The sequence below is a fragment of the Bubalus kerabau genome, chromosome 22 (assembly GCF_029407905.1).
Source record: "Bubalus kerabau isolate K-KA32 ecotype Philippines breed swamp buffalo chromosome 22, PCC_UOA_SB_1v2, whole genome shotgun sequence".
Taxonomy (NCBI): domain Eukaryota; kingdom Metazoa; phylum Chordata; class Mammalia; order Artiodactyla; family Bovidae; genus Bubalus; species Bubalus kerabau.
Window position 1 is genome coordinate 39,210,175 of NC_073645.1, and position 23,589 is coordinate 39,233,763.

Consider the following 23,589-nt stretch of genomic DNA (forward strand, 5'->3'; position numbering starts at 1 on the left):
TTTTTACTAAAACTCGAGGTATCATTTGGCCTCAGATTGCTTTTGAAAACAATGGTCACCCTCAGGGTCTGAACTGAAAAATGTCCATTAAAATTAAAATTCTATAAAAAAGGAGTGAAGAGTAATTAATTTTTATAATTTAGGAAGAAAGGAGTTTTTTAAAACCAAATATTGGAAAATCATCTGTCAAATTATTAATGTTTTGCTTAATATTTGCATCCAAATCTCAGGGTAAAGTTTGCAGCCCAGGATGAAAAATCCCATGGACAGAGGAGCCTGATAGGCTACAGTCCATGGGGTCACAAAGAGTCAGACATGATTGAAGCGACTGAACACACACACACATTCAATTTTTGGTACCAAAGCTGTTCTTGGAAGTAGGAGAAATTGTACAATAAAATAATCTCCATTAGTTAAGTTAATGCTAATTGACATAACCTGAAATATCAGTGGCTTAACATAATAGGAATTTATTTCATGCTTATGTAAAGTTCAAAATGGATGTTTGTAATTGATGAGAGTTTTCCTCTAAGCAGGGAACCCAGGCTCCTTCCAGCTTGTGGCTCCACCAGCTTCAACACAGTCTTCAAGGTCACTGTTCTTGTCTGCATCAAGCCATGGAAAAGAAGGAGCATGGAGGGTCACGTGTAGGTTCTTTATGAACAGGACTAGAACTGATACACATCTGTGCACTCACATCTTATTGGCCTGTTGATCTTGTGGCACATCTTGCTGCAAGAGAGATCGAGCAAGAGAGTTTAATTCTATTCTCTGTGAGAAGAGGCACGCAATCTCTGCTACGAACTCTATAAACACCCATTCCTAGATAGCATGTTTGTGATATGAATGAAACAATATGGTTCACAAAATTTTACAAGATTGAATTTAAGGGAAGTTATTCATCTGGAATAGACATGATAGACTGCTGATTATGTACAATTCCTTTCTTGGCTTTTATAACAGTTTTGGAAACTGACTCTTCCCAAAGCACTCTAAAATTTGAGCCTATCTCAGTTCATTAAAATATTCTCCATGGACTCTAGTCTCTGTTTCAGAACTTAATGACTTTTAGTCCTAAGTCTACAATCTATACTGAACAAAGATCATCTAAATTATGGATTAAATTTGTACTATCTAAAATGCCTACTTAGAAATTCTGTATGAATTACTTGGTAATTCACACAGAATGTATTTTATTTTATAGTAAACTCCAGTGTAAAGAATGCTGAGCACCAAAGAATTGATGCTTTTGAACTGTGGTGTTGGAGAAGACTCTTGAGAGTCCCTTGGACAGCAAGGAGATCCAACCAGTCCATCCTAAAGGAAATCAGTCCTGAATATTCATTGGAAGGACTGATGATGAAGCTGAAACTCCAATACTTTGGCCACCTGATGCAAAGAGCTGACTCATTTGAAAAGACCCTGATGATGGGAAAGGTTGAAGGCGGGAGGAGAAGGAGACGACAGAGGATGAGATAGTCAGATGGCATCACCAACTCAATGGACATGAGTTTGAGTAAACTCCAGGAGTTGGTGATGGACAGGGAGGCCTGGTGTGCTGCAGTCCATGGGGTTACAAAGAGTCAGACACTACCGAGTGACTGACTGAACTGAAAATTACAGTTAAAAATCACAGTTCTTTACTGTGAGTTTCTGTAGGCAGTTGTTACTATAGCAATGATTCAAGCTGTATTGTTTTTTGTATTCATTCCCTCATTTGTTTGCTCATTCTTTCAAGGGGGATGTGTTCAGGGACTGTTCCGGGCCAACCTGGCTAGATTCTGAGATAGGACATGGCCTAGAGAATCCCAGCCAGGTCAGAGTTTCTGATCCACAGCTGCTTGTGATGGGTGTCACATGAGGCTAGTTCTGAAGGGAAGTGTTTCTAGAGGGGAGAGAGAAACCAACCTCATCAGGATTGGAAAAGAATCCCTAAGGATGGGATTAAATGCTGAGACCGGAAGGATCCAGTGGGACTTTGCCACGGCTCCCATCCATGGAATTCCTTCCTTGCAACTTCTGTCCTGGTGTTCATATTTCCCTTGTTCAACTTTCCTGAATTTTATTCATGCACAAATCATTTTGTGTTTGTTTGTTTTTTTTCTGTATCTGTAAACTCTGTCAGGGAACTAGACTATTTGACCATTTTTGACCTACAAACATGGCTATTTCAAATCATTCAACCAATATCTGTGATGCTGTCAGGCCAAATACTGTGGTCTCTTAAAATTATGGTATCCTATCACAGTCTTTACAAAATTAATTTTAAGCAATCTATCACCCAATGATAGATTGGGTGATAGATTCTACTTCTCTTCTGTATTATATTTCCCAGACCATTTTCTTCCAAGTTGAATTTGGTTTTTCTCTTATCGGTAATTTCATTTGGTAATAGGGTCACTGATTTCACCTCTATGTTCTTAGAAGTACCCCCAGTTCCTTTCATCAGTTCATTTATTCTGTCTTCCGTGTTATTGTTGAGAAATAAACTATTCCTATGGACTATCAAAATAAAATATCAACAGCTTTCCCCAAAGAAATGAAATCTCTTGAAGAATTGCCTCTATTTCATTGTTTTGGAGGGTAAGGCAAGACTGTATGAAATTGCATGAGCTGGTAAGCTCTCAGTATTTGTTGTCAAGACTATGGCTGTCAAATCCGTGGAAACAATTTAGTTTCACACATACCCACAGACCAGCCCAGAAAACTGTAAACTAAGAAAGGGATAGACCAGAAACTTCACTACAGTGAACTTATGATGATTCTAACCATTATAATCCCATTAAAACAGAAGGACAGGGAGGCCTGGCGTGCTGCAATTCATGGGGTAGCAAAGAGTCGGACACGACTAAGCGGCTGAACTGAACTGAACTGATTCATATCTACCGTTTTCTCATCTTTCGAAAACTATGGTGGAAAACTTTACTTACTCTATCAGTCATGGTTTATTTATGACTAAAATTAGAAATACACCCTTGGAACCTCCTCTTTTCTCATGCCACTTTTCCATGGCATTGCTCAAAAAGATAAGATTTGCCTATAAAAGGACCTCTAGGTGCTACCTGGCTGTGCGCAGAACTCAGCAGAACTGCCACGGTGAGTTTGGAGCTTGTTGTCTAGTTTATTCGAATTTATCCATTCAGACTTGCATTATGCCAATCTTTTAAAAACTTACCTGGACTCAATTATATTTTAAAATTTTATTTAGATGCTGCTAATCTGGACACTTTCACTGTTGCTGGGAGCAGTCGTAGGTAAGAAAAAAATATTTTTGTCATGCTGGAAGAGACTTACTGCTCAATACGTGGAAGAAAGGCTACAACAGCTGAATTCAAGCCACTATGAGGATGAGGAATAAGTGAGTAGGAGAGATCCATGATTAGGAGCCTAGGTATTGGGAGGAAGGCTGCTAGGTAAAAGCTAAGATACCCTGTTAAAACTGAATTTCAGATAAAACCAAGAATGTATGCCACAGTCATATAAATAATAAAATTTATCATTATAAAAAATAGAATTTAAATTTATTGTTATTTTTACAATAAAAATGTATTGTTTATCTGAAACTCCAATTGAACTTGGATTTTCCTTTCTAAATTTAGCAATCCTAGCTTGGAGTCATGTGTAGACTTTGAACCCACTTTACAGCCACAACTGTATTTCCCTGAGCAAAATTCTTAACCTCTCTGTGCTTCACTATCTTCATCTGTCAACTGGGCATATAATACCACCCCTACTGTAAGATAATTGTGGGACGTAGGTATGATAATGTATGTAAATCATCTTGCCTAGTACCTGGCGCATAGTAAGTTTTCAAGAATGTAGCCCCCACAACAACTGCTACTCCTACTGTTAATGCTGTAACTCCTGGATAACCCTTCCTTTGCGTTGTTCTTTTATGGGTTAACATTCAAGTGCAGAGTTGTGTCAAACCATGGACTTTCTTTTTATTTTAATAAGATTAATTAATTAATTAATTGTTGGCTGTGTCGGGTCTTTGTTGCGGCACTGGCTTTTCTCTAGTTGTGGCGTGTGGCCTTCTCATTGCTGTGGCTTCTCTTGCTGTGGACCATGAGTTCTAGAGTATGGGGGCTTCAGGAGTTGTGGCACGTGGGCTCAGGAGTTGTGGCTCCCGGGCTCTAGAGCACAGGCTCAATAGTTGCGGCGTGTGGGCTTAGTTGCTCCGTGGCATGTGGGGTCTTCCTGGATCAGGGATTGAACCTGTGTCTCCTGCATTGGCAGGCAAATTCTTTACCACTGAGCCACCAGGGAAGCCCCACCATGGGCTTTATATTTGATTATTTGTAAGCAGCCTTTTTCACCACAAGAATTTAGGATGCCTCTAAATACATCCAATAGGGTGAGACCTAAATACTCACCCAGGTAGATATATAAAGTTTGGACATTTGCATGAAACTTAAGCTCTCAACCCCAAACCCAAAGTCAGAAGATGGTTGCAAGAAGGTAAGCACTTCATCCCCTACTCCAAGGCCTGGGGACACAAAGCTACTCCTTTCTTGAGCACTGGAGGCCCAAAGAAGACATCTGAGTTGAGAGTCTTAATCAAGCCCTAGCATGGGACTGAACAGGGACAGAAGGGGAGTGAGGTGGTCCTACGTGGTAGAAACGAGAAGCAGCAGCATGTCCTTAGCTGGGATGTTGTGTGTTGAAGTAGTTTTGTGAGTGTGTGGATAAGAGGGTATCTGAGGATGTGGAGGAAGAAAACATATCACAAAAAGTAATTTAACTCAAACATTGGCAGGGAGACCATTAAAAAGAGCATTCTGGTGAAACTAACACTGCTGTGTGATTGTAGGAAAAGAAGTCTGCTACGATAGACTTGGCTGCTTCAGTGATGATTCCCCTTGGGCAGGAATTATAGAAAGACCCCTCAAAGTATTGCCTTGGTCTCCAGAAGAAGTCAACACTCGCTTCCTCCTATACACTAATGAGAACCCAAACAACTTTCAAGTAAGAATGCTCATTGTTTTCAGAACTAAGTTTCATCTGTTTTATGTAATAAGGATACTGAATTTTGTCTTCTAAAAAGAGCAAGTCACACAGTGGAGATTTTTAGGGCAGAGAGCTTAAGTGTTATTTCATCTAATTTGTTTATTAAAGTCTTGTTTGATAACTTGTTTAAAGTATCCATTTACTTAGTATTATTCTTATTCTACCTCTATGGTGCATTTAATACAATATTCTAAAAATGGTTATTATATATAATCTCCAGATGTTATGTGTAATCTCCTAACATATTTTGTATCTATAAAATACATACATATGTAGTTTTCCATCGGTCAAAGACAAGACCCCACCACCAGTATTGTGTTGTTGTTGTTTAGCCTCTAAGTCATGTCCAACTCTCTGTGACCTCATGGACTGCAGCACACCAGGCTTCCCTGTCCTTCACCACCTCCCGGAGTTTGCTCAAATTCATGTCCACTGAGTCCGTGATGCTATCTAATCATCTCATCCTCTGCCTCCAATATTATAGCAGACACATTACCCAAGTGGAGCAAATGCAAAAATTTTACAACATCTGGAAAGGAGTGACTTGGTAATGTTTGGAAATAGCTTGGTTGTAATGAGAGACTCTTTACTCCCAAGGACCCCGAGACTCAGGATCTTCTCCCACCTGCCACTTCCCTCCTCGAACAGGCAGCCCTACTGCATACTCTCAGAAACTTGACCTTAAACATTTTTCTTCCCCAAACAGGAAATTGTTGCAGATGTATCAACCATCGCAAGCTCCAATTTCAAAACAAATAGAAAAACCCGCTTTATTATTCATGGATTCATAGACAAGGGAGATGAAAACTGGCTGCAGAATATTTGCCAGGTGGGACTGTAAATCTCTTAAGAAGTTGTTTCCAGAGTGGTAATTAACAACACAGAAGGCAAGGCCCCAATGGTCAGGACAGATTCCTGTCAGCAGGAGGTTGGAGTCTCCTCTGACCTCACTGGGCCTGGCGTTCCCAGAGGAGGCCCAGGAGGTGACACAGGGTGCAGGTCAGACCAGCAAAGCTGGCAAGCATGGGGTGGCTCTAAGTAACGATTATTTAGTAGCTAATACAGAGATATTTCAACATTTTCACAATAGATGCTGCCATACTGATGCAGCATTTGTTGCATTGTTGATAGCTTTCGTTTCTTCAATAGGCTTGGATTTCTGTGTGAAGAACTAAGATAACTCATTTTGCCCAAACTAATTATTTTCCTGTGATTTTCACTTGCTACTTGTTGATCTCCTATGGGAGCGATAGCTTGAAAAACTGTAGATTTTCATTTCTGGCTCCTGTTGTTTCAACAGTAGTGATCCTATTTTCTTGAATTTGCCTTTGGCTATGTGCCCTGTGATAATGAAGAATTAAACGACAGAAAATCAAACAGAGTACATTTTCTGAGTAACTGCTAGTGCTGGAGGAACATTATCGTTGATTCATTTCTTCATCAAGCTTTTGGGCCAACTGCGGCACCAAGATGCAGTCTTTTCTTTAGGTCTCATTTCAGGCCTATGACTCAAATTAAAGGCTGAATTAACTCCAGAGTTTTGACTGATCCTGAAGACAGTTAAGATTAGAAATAATCAGTAAGGCCACAACTTGTCTTCTAAAATACTTTATAGTTGATTATTGAGCTGGGGGAGGAGGGAGGGTAAGTAATAGATTTATATACTACAGTGAAGAAAAGATAAGTTTACCATTCTCAGTTCCAAAGGTATGTAGATTTTCAGATATATGTATAGTTTATTTTTGAGATCCCAAAGGCAGCTGTGTTTTTCTTGCGTTTCATTGGCTTTGGGCATCAAGATGGAGGAGTGAGTAGGTTAAATTAGAAGAACAAATGTCCTAAATTCCAGTTCTGACTCTATCCTTGGCTAACGAGGACACTAGCAAATTTTTTCCCCTCTTTGGATTTTACTCTCTGTAAAATGAAAGAGTTGGAGATGGATTCTAAGATTGCTTCATTCTCAAATTCTTCTTGGCAAAAAGGTGGGGATATGCATAAATACATACTCAAATAAACAAAATTTCTGCCAGGTCTAGCATTCATGAAACTATCCCTGATCCTCACTTCCAGTAGATATTTGGAAGGTTGTATTTTTATGTGAAATAACTTCAGTGATGTACAATAAAACACATTCATACAAAAACTTAGATTTATCTTTCTATCATGGAAAAGCCTATTCATTTGCCTTCAATATCTTTATTTAAAGGGTCCTGACACAGTCTTTCACTTATTCCATTATTTAGTAAATATTTATTGAATACCTACTATATGCCAGGAACTGTCTGAGGCACTGCGGATACATCAGTGAATGTATGGGGTGATGTCCTGGGGTGCATTCTAGTAAGAGACAATGTAGTCTTGTGAAGCTGATGATGCGCTAATGAGGCAAACCACTGTACCACATTTTATGCACTTTTCCCCGAAACAAACATCCATGCATCTGTTGTGTAGACATCCCAAGAATCCATTTCCCATTATAGCCAAACCTCTAGTTTAGAGCCAGTGTTAAGCTTTAAAAAGTATTCCATAACTGTAACAGAAGTTTTGTTTACTGACTTCAGGTTAAAAAGTGAGCATGATATTTTGTAGGTCAAGAAGAGAATTGATCCTAGACTTCAAGAGTGTTATTAGTAGTTAGTTAAGATCCTGAATTGTTTACCTATTTATTGTGTCCCTCCCACCAGAACCTGTTCAGCGTGGAAAGTGTGAACTGCATCTGTGTGGACTGGAAAGGCGGCTCCCACACAGGGTACACACAAGCCACACAGAACATCCGGATTGTGGGTGCAGAGGTGGCATATTTAGTGGATGTTCTTAAGGTAATGAACTCTGGGTTATATAAAAGCCCATGCACATGGCTTTCTGAATTCTCTTCCCCCCAAAATTGCTACATGTATGAGAATTGATAAAATATTTTTTCTACTGAGAGCTGCATTCTCCTTGATTGAAAAGAAAAATGCAAAAAAAAAAAATCTTGATTTAAGCTTCATCAATTAAATCAATTTGAACTTCATCAATTCATCACCCATTAAGTTGAAATTAAACTAATTTTAAGTGCTATTATTCAAGCAACCAGGTAAGGTCTATCTACCAAATTCCACTGTTAGTTCTTTTAACATAACCAGTTATTAAGCCAAGTTGACATGATAATTAAACTAGGGGTTTTGTTTGTTTGTTTGAAGAGAAGCACTGTGATAACAAGTTAACCTGATTTGCTAACTAAAAACTTAGAAAACATGAAACTTGAAAATGCTTAAGTAATTGCTTTCATTATTCTTTTCTTTTCTTTCTTTAATTTTTTTTCTTTTACTTTTTTTAAAAATTGAAGGAAAGTTGACACACAATATTCCAATAGTTTCATGTGCCAGTATATATAATTGCAATGTCTGGTTCGTGGAGCCAGCAGAACATTTATTGATTAAATTCACCATCCACATGACTGTGGTTTGTGGCACCCCAAAACAATTACAGTAGTAATATCAAAGGTCACTGATCACCATAAGAAATACTATAATAATAAAAATTTTGAAATATTCTGACCATTACCAAAAAGTGACACAGAAACACAAAGTGAACAAATGCTATTGGAAAAATGGCGCTGTTAGACTTGTTCAAAGCAGAGTTGCCAGAATCCTTTAGCTTGTAAAAAACAAACAAACAAAAAACATCCACAGCATCTGTGAAACACAATAAAGCAAAGCTTAATGAAACACAGTATGCCTGTACTACATCTTCTTTATGCACCTATTGATAGACTCTTAGGTTGCTCCCATAGCTTGGCTATTGTAAATAATTCTGCAATGAACATAGGAACGCATATATCTTTTGGAATTCATGTTTTCATTTTCTTAGAAACAATACCCAGAAGTGGAATTGCTGGACCGTATGATAGTTCTGTATTTAATTTTTTAAAGAACCTCCATACTATTTTCCATAGTGGCTGTATCAATTTACATTCCCTATGTCCATTCACTGACATACTTGAGGATTCCCTTTTCTCCATATGCCTGCCAACACTCAGTATCTGTTGCCTTTTTCATAATAGCCGTTCTGGCAAGTATGAGGTATTGTCTCACTGTAGTTTTGATTCGCACTTCCCTAACCAGTCCATTCTGAAGGAGATCAGCCCTGGGATTTCTTTGGAAGGAATGATGCTAAAGCTGAAACTCCAGTACTTTGGCCACCTCATGCGAAGAGTTGACTCATTGGAAAAGACTCTGATGCTGGGAGGGATTGTGGGCAGGAGGAGAAGGGGATGAGAGAGGATGAGATGGCTGGATGGCATCACTGACTTGATGGACGTGAGTCTGAGTGAACTCCGGGACTTGGTGATGGACAGGGAGGCCTGGCATGCTGCGATTCATGGGGTCGCAAAGAGTTTGACACGACTGAGCCACTGAACTGAATGATTAGTAGACTGACTAGTTTTCTGTGATTATGGTTTCAGTGTGTCTGCCCTCTGATGCCCTCTTGCAACACCTACCATCTTACTTGGGTTTCTCTTACCTTGGACGTGGGGTATCTCTTCACAGCTGCTCCAGCAAAGTGTAGCTGCTGCTCCTTACCTTGGACGAGGGGTATCTCCTCACCGCCACCCCTCCTGACCTTTAACATGGAGTAGCTCCTCTCAGCCCTCCTGCACCCGCGAGGCCACCGTTCCTTGGATGTGGGGTAGCTCCTCCCGGCCGCTGCCCCTGGCCTTGGGGAACTAAAAAGCCTCTTGATGAAAGTGAAAGAGGAGAGTGAAAAAGTTGGCTTAAAGCTCAACATTCAGAAAACTAAGATCATGGCATCTGGTCCCATCACTTCATGGCAAATAGATGGGGAAACAGTGGAAACAGTGTCAGACTTTATTTTGGGGAGCTCTAAAATCACTGCAGATGCTGATTGTAGCCGTGAAATTAAGAGACGCTTACTCCTTGGAAGGAAAGTTATGACCAACCTAGATAGCATATTCAAAAGCAGAGACATTACTTTGCAACAAAGGTCTCTCTAGTCAAGGCTATGGTTTTTCCAGTGGTCATGTATGGATGTGAGAGTTGGACTGTGAAGAAAGCTGAGCACCAAAGAATTGATGCTTTTGAACTGTGTGTTGGAGAAGATTCTTGAGAGTCCCTTGGATTGCAAGGAGATCCAACCAGTCCATTCTAAAGGAGATCAGTCCTGGGATTTCTTTGGAAGGAATGATGCTAAAGCTGAAACTCCAGTACTTTGGCCACCTCATGCGAAGAGTTGACTCATTGGAAAAGCCTCTGATGCTGGGAGGGATTGGGAGCAAGAGGAAAAGGGGACAACAGAGGATGAGATGGCTGGATGGCATCACTGACTTGATGGACTTGAGTTTGGGTGAACTCTGGGAGTTGGGGATGAACAGGGAGGCCTGATGTGCTGCAGTTCATGGGGTCGCAAAGAGTCAGACACGACTGAGTGACTGAACTGAACTGAACTGAACTGAATGATTAGTAACCTTTCTCAGTCAGAAGTGGCCACAGTACCACACAACTGAACTCATCTCACACACTAGCAAAGTAATGCTCAAAATTCTCCAAGCCAGGCTTCAATAGTACATGAACCATGAACTTCCAGATGTTCAAGCTGGATTTAGAAAAGACAGAGGAACCAGAGATCAAATTGTCAACATCCGTTGGATCATCAAAAAAGCAAGAGAGTTCCAGAAAAATATCTACTTCTGCCTTATTGACTATGCCAAAGCCTTTGACTGTGTGGATCACAATAAACTGTGGAAAATTCTTCAGGAGAAGGGAATACAAGGCCACGTGACCTGCCTCCAGAGAAATCTGTATGCAGGTCAAGAAGCAACAGTTAGAACTGGACATGGAACAACAGACTGGTTCCAAATCGGGAAAGGAGTAGGTCAAGGCTGTATATCATCACCCTGCTTATTTAACGTATATGCAGAGTACATCATGAGAAATGCTGGGCTGGAGGAAGCACAAGCTGGAATCAAGATTGCTGGGAGAAATATCAATAACTTCAAATATGCAGATTACACCACCCTTATGGCAGAAAGTAAAGAACTAAAGAGCCTCTTGATGAAAGTGAAGGAGGAGAATGAAAAAGTTGGCTTAAAACTCAGCATTTAGAAAACTAAGATCATGGCTTCTGGTCCCATCACTTCATGGCAAATAGATGGGGAACAATGGAAACAGACTTTATTTTAGGGGGCTCCAAAATCACTGCAGATGGTGATTGCAGCCATGAAATTAAAAGATGCTTGCTCCTTGGAAGAAAAGCTATGACCAACCTCAACAGCATATTAAAAAGCAGAGACATTACTTTGCCGACAAAGGTCCATCTAGTCAAAGCTATGGTTTTTCCAGTAGTCATGTGTGGATGTGAGAGTTGGACTATAAAGAAAGCTGAGCACCAAAGAATTGATGCTTTTGAACTGATGTGTTGGAGAAGACTCTTGAGAGTCCCTTGGACTGCAAGGAGATCCAACCAGTCAATCCTAGAGGAAATCAGTCCTGAATATTTACTGGAAGAACTGATGCTGAAGCTGAAACTCCAATACTTTGACCACCTGATGTGAAAAACCGACTCATTTGAAAAGACCCTGATGCTGGGAAAGATTGAAGGCAGGAGGAGAAGGGGATGACAGAGGATGAGATGGCTGGATGGCATCACTGACTTGATGGACATGAGTTTGAGTAAGCTCCTGGAGTTGGTGAGGGACAGGAAGGCCTGGCATGCTGCAGTTCATGGGGTTGCAGAGTCAGACATAACTGAGTGACTGAACTGAACTGAACTAAATGATTAGTAATGTTGAAGGTCTTTTCATCCATCTGTTGGCTATCTGTATGTCCGACTTAGAATGTCTATCGGGTCCTCCCTTCATTTTTTAATCAGATTATTTGTTTTTTTATATTGAGTTATGTGAGCTCTTTGTCTGTTTTGAATGTCAACCTCTTATGGAATATATAATTTGCAAATATCTTCTCCTGTCTAATAAGTTGCCTTCTTGGTTTGTGATGGTTTCCTTCACTATGAAAAAGTGTTTCCGTTTGATTAGTTCTGTTTGTTTATTTTTGCTTTTGTTTCTTTTGCCTGCTTTTGACACATCCAAAAAAATATTGCTAAAATGGATGTCAAAGAATGTACTTCCTATGCTTCTTCCGGGTGTTTTATGGTTTCAGGTCTTACGTTTAAGTTTTAATCCATTTTTAGTTTACTTTTGTGTATGGTTTAAGAAAGTGGTCCAGTTTTATTCTTTTGCAAGTAACCGTCCAGTTTTCCCAACATCATGTGTTGAAGAATCATTCAGTTCAGTTCAGTTCAGTTCAGTCCCTCAGTCGTATCCGACTCTTTGCAACCCCATGGACTGCAGCCCGCCAGGCCTCCCTGTCCATCACCAACTCCAGGAGTTCACTCAAACTCACGTCCATCGAGTCAGTGATGCCATTATTACTTTCTAATCCAAATACTTGCTTCATCCCCTCAGGACAACAAGTCCTTATACCATCAAAGGTTTCCTCTATGTAGTGAAACAGTAAAAGAGAGTACTACTTCCACCAGTTTAAGCACTAAACTATCGCCATTTTCTATTACAAATGAAAATAATCCCTGAAAATTGATCGCTTTGAAGGGGCAGCATGTCTTCTTAAAAGTTGAGTTTTCGGAGCTCTCTCTCTTCTGCCCATCTTGAATTTTGCCAATTTGAAAACATTCTGAAGGAGTTTTCTTTTCAACAGTCATCATTTGAATACTCGCTTTCTGATGTCCACATCATTGGCCACAGTCTGGGTGCCCACGCTGCTGGGGAGGCAGGAAGGAGGACCAGTGGGGCTATTGGACGTATCACGGGTAGGTCAAAACAGTAAAAAGCTGCAAAACTGGACTAAGTGAAGCCTATATGGGGTCTACAAGGATAGAAATTTGACAGAGAGACCTGCTTTTTACCTGAGGAGACAAGTTTTTACATTTTCCGAATTAGGTCACAGGATCAGAGAAATCAGTGTGTTTTGCTGCTGCTGCTGCTGCTAAGTCACTTCAGTCGTGTCCGACTCTGTGCGACCCCATAGACGGCAGCCCACCAGGCTCCCCCGTCCCTGGGATTCTCCAGGCAAGAACACTGGAGAGGGTTGCCATTTCCTTCTCCAATGCATGAAAGTGAAAAGTGAAAGTGAAGTCGCCCAGTCGTGTCTGACTCCTGGCGACCCCATGGACTGCAGCCCACCAGGCTCCTCCATCCATGGGATTTTCTAGGCAAGAGTACTGGAGTGGGGTGCCATTTCCTTCTCTGAGTGCGTTCTGAGACCTTATTAATTGTTTATTAATACTGATCTTTGGTCTACAGAGCCCTGTTTAGCATATAAATACTCACATGTGACTTAAGAACATCTGGTGGTCTTATTCCTATCTATTTTCTCTTTGTCAGATATTCACAAAGGATGAGTTTAGTGAATAAAATAAATAGCATAAATAATAAAATAAATAGAATTAAACCCAAAGAGATAAAAAATGTATTAATTAGTTGTATTCTGCTTCACAGCAATTGGTAATTATTCCAATCCTCATCAACCACAACCCAAGTGGTGGGGACAGATAGTCTGGGAGCCTGGGCTGCCAGAGCTCATGCTGCTAATTAGATCAAAACTATCATTTTACCAATCTCAGACTGGTTTCATTTAGCCAGTGGAGGCATGTATTGGATACCCAGGTCCTGCAAAAACCTTGTAACTTTCTAAGAAAGACTTTGCTTTCCTGGATCTGAGAGGTGACTATTTCAGGGAATGATTACTTATTCTTGCATCTTCCGACTCTGTCCCCAAACTCCTGATTCTCTTTTTTTAATACTTCAGATTAGTTGGTTATATTTGGATTGGTGAGGGCAACTGGAATATTTCTCTTTAATTTGCTGGAGAGAACTTTCCTTTTCACAGTCCATTCATGTCCAGTGGAACCTGCTCAGTCAGGCACTGTGTCAAACTGTGGTCCCAGTGACTGTGAATGCCCAGATCCTCGCCCTCAGGGGAGGTAGTGTAGGTGGAGCTCTTTTAGCCTGAAATTCTCTCAGGAGTCCAGTGCTATCTCCCGGAGTCTGACCTCTTTCCTTTTAACTGCACTAGTGACAGAATTGACCCAGTGACTAAGTATCCACGAACATTCCATGGCTCAAGGAAAATTCACTTTCAAGCAAATAGTAAATTAGACGTAGATTTCCTTTCAGAAAAGCGTGCATTACAGAAGAACTGACTTATCTCTTTGCACGCCCTACTCGTGATTACCACCTGCACTTGCACCCGGGTGTGTTACTAGTGAGAGAGGCGAACATGTGTGTCCACTGATAAGACACTGATCTGACACATCCTGTCTGTTTTAGGGTTGGATCCAGCGGAGCCTTGCTTTGAGGGCACACCTGAATTGGTCCGATTGGACCCCAGCGATGCCCAGTTTGTGGATGTAATTCACACAGATGCTACCCCAATAATCCCCAACCTGGGTGAGTCCCTCAATTCATCCTCCTGGAGTGTTTTTTGAATTTAAGCGTTTTCGAGTGTTTTGAGTCTGTATGTTGACATCAACTTTTCCAAATTTTAAAATGTCTCAGGGTTTGGAATGAGCCAAGTTGTGGGCCACCTAGATTTCTTCCCAAATGGAGGGAAAGAAATGCCTGGATGTAAGAAGAATGCTCTGTCTGAGATTGTTGACATCGATGGGATCTGGGAAGGTAAACCTATTTATTATGTACATAAGGAGAGTTCCTTGGGGCAGAATCTGTGTTTTCTTTTGGTAAACATGCTACATATTTTGATATGGTACAGGTGTTACGTTTTCTATAAGCAAGGACTTGTCATCGTATCCCCATGATACACATTTTCACGGAGGGAAGTGGACATGAGCAGACTACAGGAAAGAAAATGTATTCAACTCTCCAAGAATCTAACTCAGGAAATACATTACTAAATTATACTGGTATCTATATGGATGGATCTTTTCTTCCTAGAGTTATTTTTCCATTTCATTCATCTGTGGCATAACTATTATCATCTTAACTTCTGATTCCATCTCAAATAATAACAACCCTTCATAAAGGATTTTGTTCTGTGACTGCCAGGAGTTTGCACTAATTAGAGAAACCTATTCAACAGCTATGTTCCAAACATGACATTAACTTGGAAAAATAACATCTGTCTCTGGTGTGTAATCATGTCTGATTTCAAAGGAACGCGTGACTTTGTGGCCTGTAATCACTTAAGAAGCTACAAGTATTATGCTAACAGCATCCTCAACCCTGATGGCTTTGCCGGATTTCCTTGTGCCTCTTACAGTGCTTTCAGTGAAGTAAGTACATCGTTTCTTGCACCTGAAGGATTTTGTGACCATCACTTCTCATGACTGGTGTGGTTCACTGCACACAGTATACACTCAGTGAATGTTACTATATGACTGATACCTTATTTACACTTTCAATCATACATGTTTATTCTAATAGTGATAAGGCAAGGGAGAACTTTAGAGAGATGGACGTGTAAACTGAAATGCCTGTGTCCACCTTGTTCTTTATCACTTCTGTGTGTGTTGAGTAAATGTGAAAACTTGCTTTGGAAATAATTTGAAGCGCAAAAATTGTCTCTGGAATCCTGAGCTATGGCCGCAGGACACTGATGACTGTGGAAAAGTTGTCTTAAATGTTAACCTTACAAAGGAATAGGTTTGTGGGCATGTGGACATTTCTGTGCAATCACATAATTGCCCAGATTTTTTTTTTTATCATCTTTTTTGGTAACCTCTGGATATCTAAGTTAGGATCCTTAAATCTGATCTTGAATGTGTGCCTGTGTGCTAAGTCGCTTCAGTCGTGTCCAAGTCTTTGCAACCATATAGACTGTAGCCCGCCAAGCTCCTCTGTCAATGGGATTCTGCAGGCAAGAATACTGGAGTGGGTTGCCATGCCCTTCTTCAGGGGATCTTCCCGACCCAGGGATGGAAGAAACTATGTTTCTTTTGTCTCCTGCATTGGCAGGCAGGTTTCTTACCACTAGCACCACTTGGGAAGCCCTGATCTTGAATATAACATATCAATTGCCTTTTTTTTTTTTTACTATTGCTTTTCCTTTCACTATAATTTTTTTGAATAAAAATGTATACCATGTGTTATTTAATATGTACCACATGTACATATTTATTTGTACATATTTAAATATGTAAATTTTCAAGTAACATGCCAGATGAAGTTAAAATTATCAAGCAGATATACTTTAGCAATGAAGAGAGAGGATCTGATTCCTAGTTCCACAGTTAAAAAGGTGAATGATTTGGGGCAAAACATTCAACTTCTCTAAATCACTTTCTTCATTTTAAAATGTAAATAAAATGGTAAATTTAATATATGTGGTAGGAGGAATTAATGAGATAACATGTTCTAATTACTTAGCCCAGAACCTAAGGTATAATAATTAGCACTCAACAAATGTTAGCTCTTATGTGTAAGGGAAAGAAGATGGGTACATATTTTATTCACAATATAGCTTGCATGTACAACAAGAACATCCTGGCTTCTTTATTTTATTTTCTTCCCAAACCCCCATTTTCTAGGTAATGGGAAAAACAAACACAGAAGCTTTAAATTTCATCCAGTTAAAACTTGACCTGATTCAATAATATAAACAGTCCTTTTAGGTGATGCTCACTTTAATAGGAAAGCATTTTCAGTTTCGCAGATTTCTCAGCCTTTGGGCCACCTATCTCCAAGTTGATATTGGGCAGGATGATCTTGGTGGTGGTGGTGGGGTGTGTGTGTGTGTGTGTGTGTGAAGGTCAGAAAGGAAGACTTGGGGATCCACCACATTGTAGGGCTCACTGCTGCCCTCTGCAGGTGATGTCTGGGCATGTCCACTCTCGCAGATTGGGTATTTCTTCCGGGCTGACTTCATTTCCCCTTAGCTTTTGCTGGGTGCAGGCCTTGAGATTTGGCCCAGTCCCCATCTGGTCCATTGATTCAGGAGTTCACTACTCACCTCTTCTGTGGGGCAGCCTTGCCCTTTCACAGTAGGAATTTCTATATCTCTCTACCTGTCTACCTCCCCTCTGTTCATTTCTGTCCCTCTTTTCTTCCCGTCGTTTCTTGATCCAAAAAGAAAGGACATTTTCCTATATTATATAATCTTCTTCAGACCCTCACCTCATGGCTAAGTCTTAATAACTAACTAGAACAAATTCCCTTCACACTGGGAAAATTCTGAGATTTGAGTCTTTCAGACCTTGATATGCTAAGTGGGAACTAAAGAAATTGAGAAAAATGACTTTTAAGTCTGTTGTCTTCCCAGTGGATTCTATTTTGTATATCAGAAGCTGATTATCACCTTGTTCTTTCTTTTCAACTTTTCTAAAATAAATTCTGACCACCTAAAACAAGAGGGGGTGTCTTGGGACAACTGGAGCAACTTGAGAGGCAAAAGAGAAAAGGTTAAATATATATATATAAATGATCTTAAGTGACTTTTATAATGTTTTTCTTAATATCATGTTATTTAGCAGTGAACTAGCTGATTTGTTGTTGTAAATAATGAGACACATTTTTAACCTTCGTTGAGGCACCGTTCAAATCTTCTGTTACTATCAAAACAAGATTGGGATTAGAGTATTTGAGAATTCAACAATACATAGAATAAGATAGTACGCTATTTTAAAAAAGAACATCTTTGTTCATCGTTTGCTTATTTTCCCTAGAACAAGTGCTTCCCCTGTCCAAGTGAAGGCTGCCCCCAGATGGGTCATTATGCTGACAGATTTCCTGGGAAAATGAAATCAGAGGGCCAGACATTTTATCTAAACACCGGTGATGCCAGCAATTTTGCTCGTAAGTTCCTATTTTGTCTCAAATTCTCAATACTATGTATTTTGTCATGTCCAGTGGAAATGTGTGAAATTGCTTTTCTGTACAAAAGTTTTAAACACTCCTCTCCAAAATGGAAAAACACTTCAATGCCATGCTTACTATAAACATGGCTAAATTTGAGGGGCAGAGTGGAATTTAGAGCCGGATCCTAGGTGGCACAGTGGCAAAGAATCCACCTGCCAATGCAGGAGACATAAGAGACGAGGGTTCCACCCCTGGGTCGGGAAGGTCTCCTGCAGGAGGAAATGGCAACCCACTCCAGTATTCTTGCCTGGGAAATCCCGTGGACGGAGAAGCCTGGTGGGCTACATCCATGGGGTGGCAAAGAGTCAGACACAACTGAGCAACTGAGCAAGCAGGCATGCACGATGTCAATTGATACAAAAATAAATTTCTCCACAATTGATACTGGTGCTGAATTCAGGAGGCTTCTTCTGCTCCAGCCTCTTCATACTCTGTTAAAAGTTTAACTGTGCAAAATTATGAGGTTTTTTTTTTTTTAACAAACAGAAAAGTAACCCATGAGAGAGATAGCAGAGGTTACGGAAATGGAAAGGCGGTAACAGATTCAAGAGATATCAGGATTGTAGACTTCATGGGTGATGGAAATCAGAGGATGTGGGAACGCTGAGGCTTGGGGACAGACCCTGGGTTTCTTTTCTGTGATAGCAGAGGAAGAAAACTATTTGTATGGGAGTTAATAGAGTTAACTGCATAATAAAAACTAAAGCTAAATTTTATCACCTTCCCAATTTGGCCCAGGCTAGCTCTAAATGGCAAAAAACGGCAATTTACTATTGACTGGTACTATAAAATGATTACCATAAGTCAATACAATCCCAGTGATGATGGAAAGTTGACTTACAGAATATTTGAGATAAATGTAGGTTATTTAGACCAAAAGATGATAGTACTCTAAACTTCTGTGATCTATAAAAATGAAATAAACTGATGAAAATATCACATTATTTTTTAATATAAAGTTCTTCTAAGATCCAGAATACATTGTTAGGTTAAAAAAGTTGAAAGCAAAATATATTACTTAGTCCCTTGGCTTGAAATCTTTTGACCTTGGGAAGAGTCCGTGTTCCTCCCCCACCCACTATTGTTAGCCCTCTGAACATTTAGTTAAAGGAATATCCATCACTATGTGGTTAAAACTACCAAAACCAGACAAAAATTATTCAAAATTCAGCAGTAACGGAATCCTGTTTTCGGAGTAATTTTTCTAAAAGTTGATATTTTGCAAATATTTCCCCTTTGTAGGTTGGAGGTATAAGGTGGACGTCACACTGTCTGGAAAGAGAGTTACAGGACACATACTAGTTTCTTTGTTCGGAGATAAAGGAAACTCCAAGCAGTATGAAATTTTCAGGTAAGTAAACTCTCAGCTCCTTAAATGTTGGAATCCTTCACACATATAATGTATGTCATGGACATAAGAGTTTATTCATTACCATGTGAGAATGCAGGGAAAGAAAGTTTTTTGCTTTACCTTTCTTGGCTCTTTGGCTAGTCTAGTAATAAAATTAACATAGGCAGATAACAGGAGAAAAGCTAATTTAATCATGTACATATGGGGCTCTTGTAATATGAGACCTACAATCAAACAATTGAGGCTTATATGCCACTCTGAGCTAAGGAGAAGGGAGCAGGGGTCTGGGACTTGAAAGGTGGGAAGACCAAATATTCGGTGAACAAAGGCTTGCTGTGCCAGGCAGAGACAGAGGGACATGGAGAGGAATTTGGATCTCCAGGCCCACCAAGCTCCCTGCCAGCTTGTCACACCCAGGCCATATTCCTTGTACTTATCTCAGGAGATATTTCTCTTCCTGAACCAGGCCTTCTACCTAAATTCTTTTAGGCAGGTAAGGGAAAAGTAGAAGTTATTCTTGAATCTGACGAATCTTGATTTTCTTCAGCTAAAAATAGTCCACCTGCCAAAGTGGCACATTCTGGAGAGACTTGCTCGGAACCCCTTCAGAATTATAGAACTGCCATGTGTCATTAAAAGGAAGATATTATTTCACCCTTGTACTTTAATATGTTTTAGAATTCTAGTTCCTAAGTTTTTTCCCTACTATTTCCTGAGAAAACCACAGTTATTTATTTTGATGTATGGCATCTGATTTATAATTGCTAAATAATTATTCTACCCATGAAACAACTGGAAAAGGATGACATCATGATGTCACCATTTGTTAAATTGCGGGAGGATTGTGTTTGAAGTTTTATCAAAGTAAGGCTGACTTTAAAGTAATATGAGTTATTGATGGCAAATGAACTACCACTGAATGAGCATCCATGTCTGTGTTTATTTAACCATTAGACTGACAAGTGTACTGTCAATCATCTTACTAGAGATACATTGTAAGCTGGTTTTAGAAACATATATATATATATATATATGTATGTATGTTTAAGTATGTTCATGTATGTGTTTAACTTCACTCCCAAGCGGTACTCTCAAACCAGACAGTACTGAATCCAATGAATTTGACTCAGATGTGGAAGTTGGAGTTTTGCAAAAGGTTAAATTTCTTTGGTACAACAATGTGATCAACCCAACTCTACCCAAAGTGGGAGCATCCAAGATCAGTGTGGAAACAAATGATGGACAAGTGTAAGTAATATACATCCAAAGAGCTTGGAAGTATCATCACATTTATAATTTACTCCCACTGAAAAACAACTTTAAGTTAAATGATCTGCAGTGGTTCTCCTCTGTCTCAGCAATAGCTGCTTCCTAACACCTTTTATTTCTTTGGGAGAAAGTGTAGAACTTCAGGAAAACAATTTAATAGATTTGTGGATGACCGTATGGGCTTCTCTGGTAGCTCAGAAGAATCTGCCTGCAATGCGAGAGACCTGGGTTTGATCCCTGGTGGAGAAGGAAACAGCTACCGACTCCAGTGTTCTGGCTGGGAGAATCCCATAGACTCTACAGATCACAAAGAGTCAGACACTACTGAGCGGCTTTCGCTTTCACTGTGTGATCTGATACAAATTAAGTGTTAGATTGAGAATCTTGTTTCATGAGCCTAATGTGAAAAGGTTGATTTCATTTAGCAGTTGTGCTTTGTGCTATGTGTGTGCTCAATATGAGTATCCCCAAACTTCCTGGATTCACCAAATCGCCACTTCAATTACCAGGAAAACATGCAATGTATCAAAGAACACAAATAGGTTGTCCTGTATCATTGGCCCTTTTAGTGAAGACAAAGATCAACCCTTGGTTCTAATCAAGACTGGAGTGTGCGTGAATCCAAGGACGTTTACCATAGGGAATCACCAGAAACAGTGAGTTGAGGATGACGATACTCACAAAAGTGCTAATATCAGCCCAGTGTATTGAGGATAGCGCCCGATTCCGAGGTACAGAGCTATGTGGCTTCTTCCATCCTATCATTCGGTCCTCCTGTAAGTCCAGTGAGGAGCTTTTGCGTCTGGCAAAGATGGAGACACAAGAGACCAGATTTACCTTCCCACTGAAACAGACAGAAATTCAGACAAAATATATCAAACCACAGTTTTTTAGATACTGAACATTAGGCAACAAAGGAAAGTGATTGCTGAGAGATGATAAACAAATAGTGTAGTCTTGAAATTGTCCTGGCTTACAGCCTTAAGAGAGTAACCAGGATGTCCCACAAAGGGGGAAAATTCAGGCAGAGCCCACTACCTGACCTGAAGAAACAGATCTGAGAATCCAGAAAATCCAAGACAAGTAGATTTCATAGGACTGAGTACCAGCAAGGAGAAAGCTACAGAGAGGGAATCTCAGAGAGCTGGAAAATTTCCTTAAATACTCAGCAGACTTCTCACCAGCACACATGTGTGAGGAAACTAGCCAGGGCTGTGAGTGAAATAGGATGGGAAGGAGAGATGGCAACGGACAGGAGAAACATTTCAAAATAATGGTTATGTTACACTCTTGATGGTGGTAATGGGAGGTAAGTGCTACTAATATCCTCATTTTACAAATAGTTCAATGAAGTCTCAAAGCCACAATTCAGGGGCAGGAAATCTGACTTCAGCAAATTCTTCACTACCCCAAAACAAATTCAATTCAACTTTATCGATATTTATTGTGCCCTTCGTTTCTTGTGACACTTTTGAGATTAGTTTTTAACCTTTAATTTGCTATCTGCACATCTGCTAGCCATTAAATTACAGAGAAGAAAATGAAGATGAAGAGAAAGAGTCTTTGCTGAGCATTTTTTATGCCTCAGGCATTTACATATGCTTAAGTATTTTGTTGGACATCCCTGGTGGTTCAGATGGTAAAGAATCTGCCTGCAATGCAGGAGACCCGGGTTCAATCCCTGGGATGGGAAAATCCTCTGGAGGAGGGCATGGCAACCCACCCCAGTAAGAAAATGTGCCTCCTAAGTATCATTCAGTCTTAATGAGTGAAATTATCATTTCAGTCGAATATTGAATTAAAATAAGAACACCTGGCCAATGTAATACCAGGACCTCAGGATTTTTACTTTGGCTTGTTTCTTTTTCCTTTTTATTAAAACTGTAGCTGATTTCTTGTCATGCTGCCAATCCTCTTCTTCCTCACTGCATTCATTGACAACATGCCGTATTTAGTAGGTCCTCCAGGGATGTGACTGGTGGATCTTCCCTGTCCTTTGAGAGTCCAGTAATATCTTTTCTGTCTGCTATTGCATAGTCACGGCATAAAATTGGAAAGGAAAATGCAGTCCTTTGTACCCAAGAGGTATTCCCTCAGCCAGTATCTGGTCTCAGGCACAAGGTGTCACACTCACTTAGACTGAGAAGAGGCGGAGAAGAGGCTGTCCTCACAGCTGACACACCAGCTGTGTGCCAGGAAGAGCTGATGTCTTGTTTTCTCTCCCCAGGTTTGACTTCTGTAGCCAAGACACTGTGAGAGAAGAGGTTCTGCTCACCCTCAACCCATGTTAGGAACTCCGGCCATGTGAATACTGAATCTTACTGCTAATAAAATCTGGTGGTAAAGCAATACATTCCTTTTCTTGCCATCATGTCCATTATTTCCAGTGAAATTTTTGGATAATAGGGTTAAAGATCCAAAATTTGGAGTTGGTCTGAAGAACCACAAATAACTATTAAATTTTGCTACATGTTACTTGGCATTTGAACTTGGGAATATCGTTTACTTGATACTGGCATCATGCTCATTATTGATGTTACCGATGTCATTCTGATCACTTAAGGAAGACTTCCAGGTCCAAAATGAGCCTTCTGTTGGTTGTGGGCATATGTGATCAGTACCCACCTTTGCCACTTTTTCCATCATCTTTAATCAAACGATATGTTATATTTTGTGGACCATGTTTAGACAGAGGTATTGTAGGAGATGGGATTAAATGGGTCTTGATTGACCGTTTATTCCCCCAAAGAGCACTTGTTGAGCACATGCTGTGTGTAAGGCAGTCTGCTAGGTACTAAGTATACACAATGAGCAAAGCGTGGACCCAGCGCCTGGTCCATGGCCATCAAATGATGGAAGACTTCCATAATGATGAGCAGAGATCCCAAAGGGCTTTGAGAAGGGCAATGACCTGACCCACGTATGGGGTTTATGTCAGTCCCTTTGATACTTGCCTGGAGTGCAAATTCTGATCATTTTCTAATCTAAATCCTGTTTCACCTGGCCCAGAACTTTCCTACTCTGGGACTCTGAAAGGTGGGGCTGTTTTGGAAATTCTCTCACACCCTACAAA

General features: G+C 40.2%; 1 protein-coding gene and 1 long non-coding RNA gene across 2 annotated transcripts in view; one reads left to right on the forward strand and one right to left on the reverse strand.

Moving 5' to 3' along the window:
* Positions 1 to 531: 531 nt before the first annotated feature.
* Positions 532 to 23,589, reverse strand: part of LOC129636506 (uncharacterized) — a 47,183-nt gene continuing 24,125 nt past the window's right edge. The window contains exons 2-3 of the long non-coding RNA XR_008706964.1: positions 21,198 to 21,318; positions 532 to 732 (exon numbers count right to left, since the gene is read on the reverse strand). This is a non-coding gene — a long non-coding RNA (uncharacterized LOC129636506). The remainder of the gene's footprint in view (positions 733 to 21,197; positions 21,319 to 23,589) is intronic.
* PNLIP (pancreatic lipase) lies at positions 3,077 to 22,828 on the forward strand. Its single transcript, XM_055559944.1, has 13 exons — positions 3,077 to 3,096; positions 3,209 to 3,254; positions 4,814 to 4,968; positions 5,717 to 5,839; positions 7,695 to 7,829; positions 12,723 to 12,834; positions 14,354 to 14,473; positions 14,582 to 14,701; positions 15,197 to 15,315; positions 17,704 to 17,833; positions 19,139 to 19,247; positions 20,331 to 20,495; positions 22,744 to 22,828. The coding sequence occupies exons 2-13, from the start codon at positions 3,209 to 3,211 to the stop codon at positions 22,805 to 22,807; spliced, it is 1,398 nt and encodes a 465-aa protein (XP_055415919.1). The 5' UTR covers positions 3,077 to 3,096; the 3' UTR covers positions 22,808 to 22,828.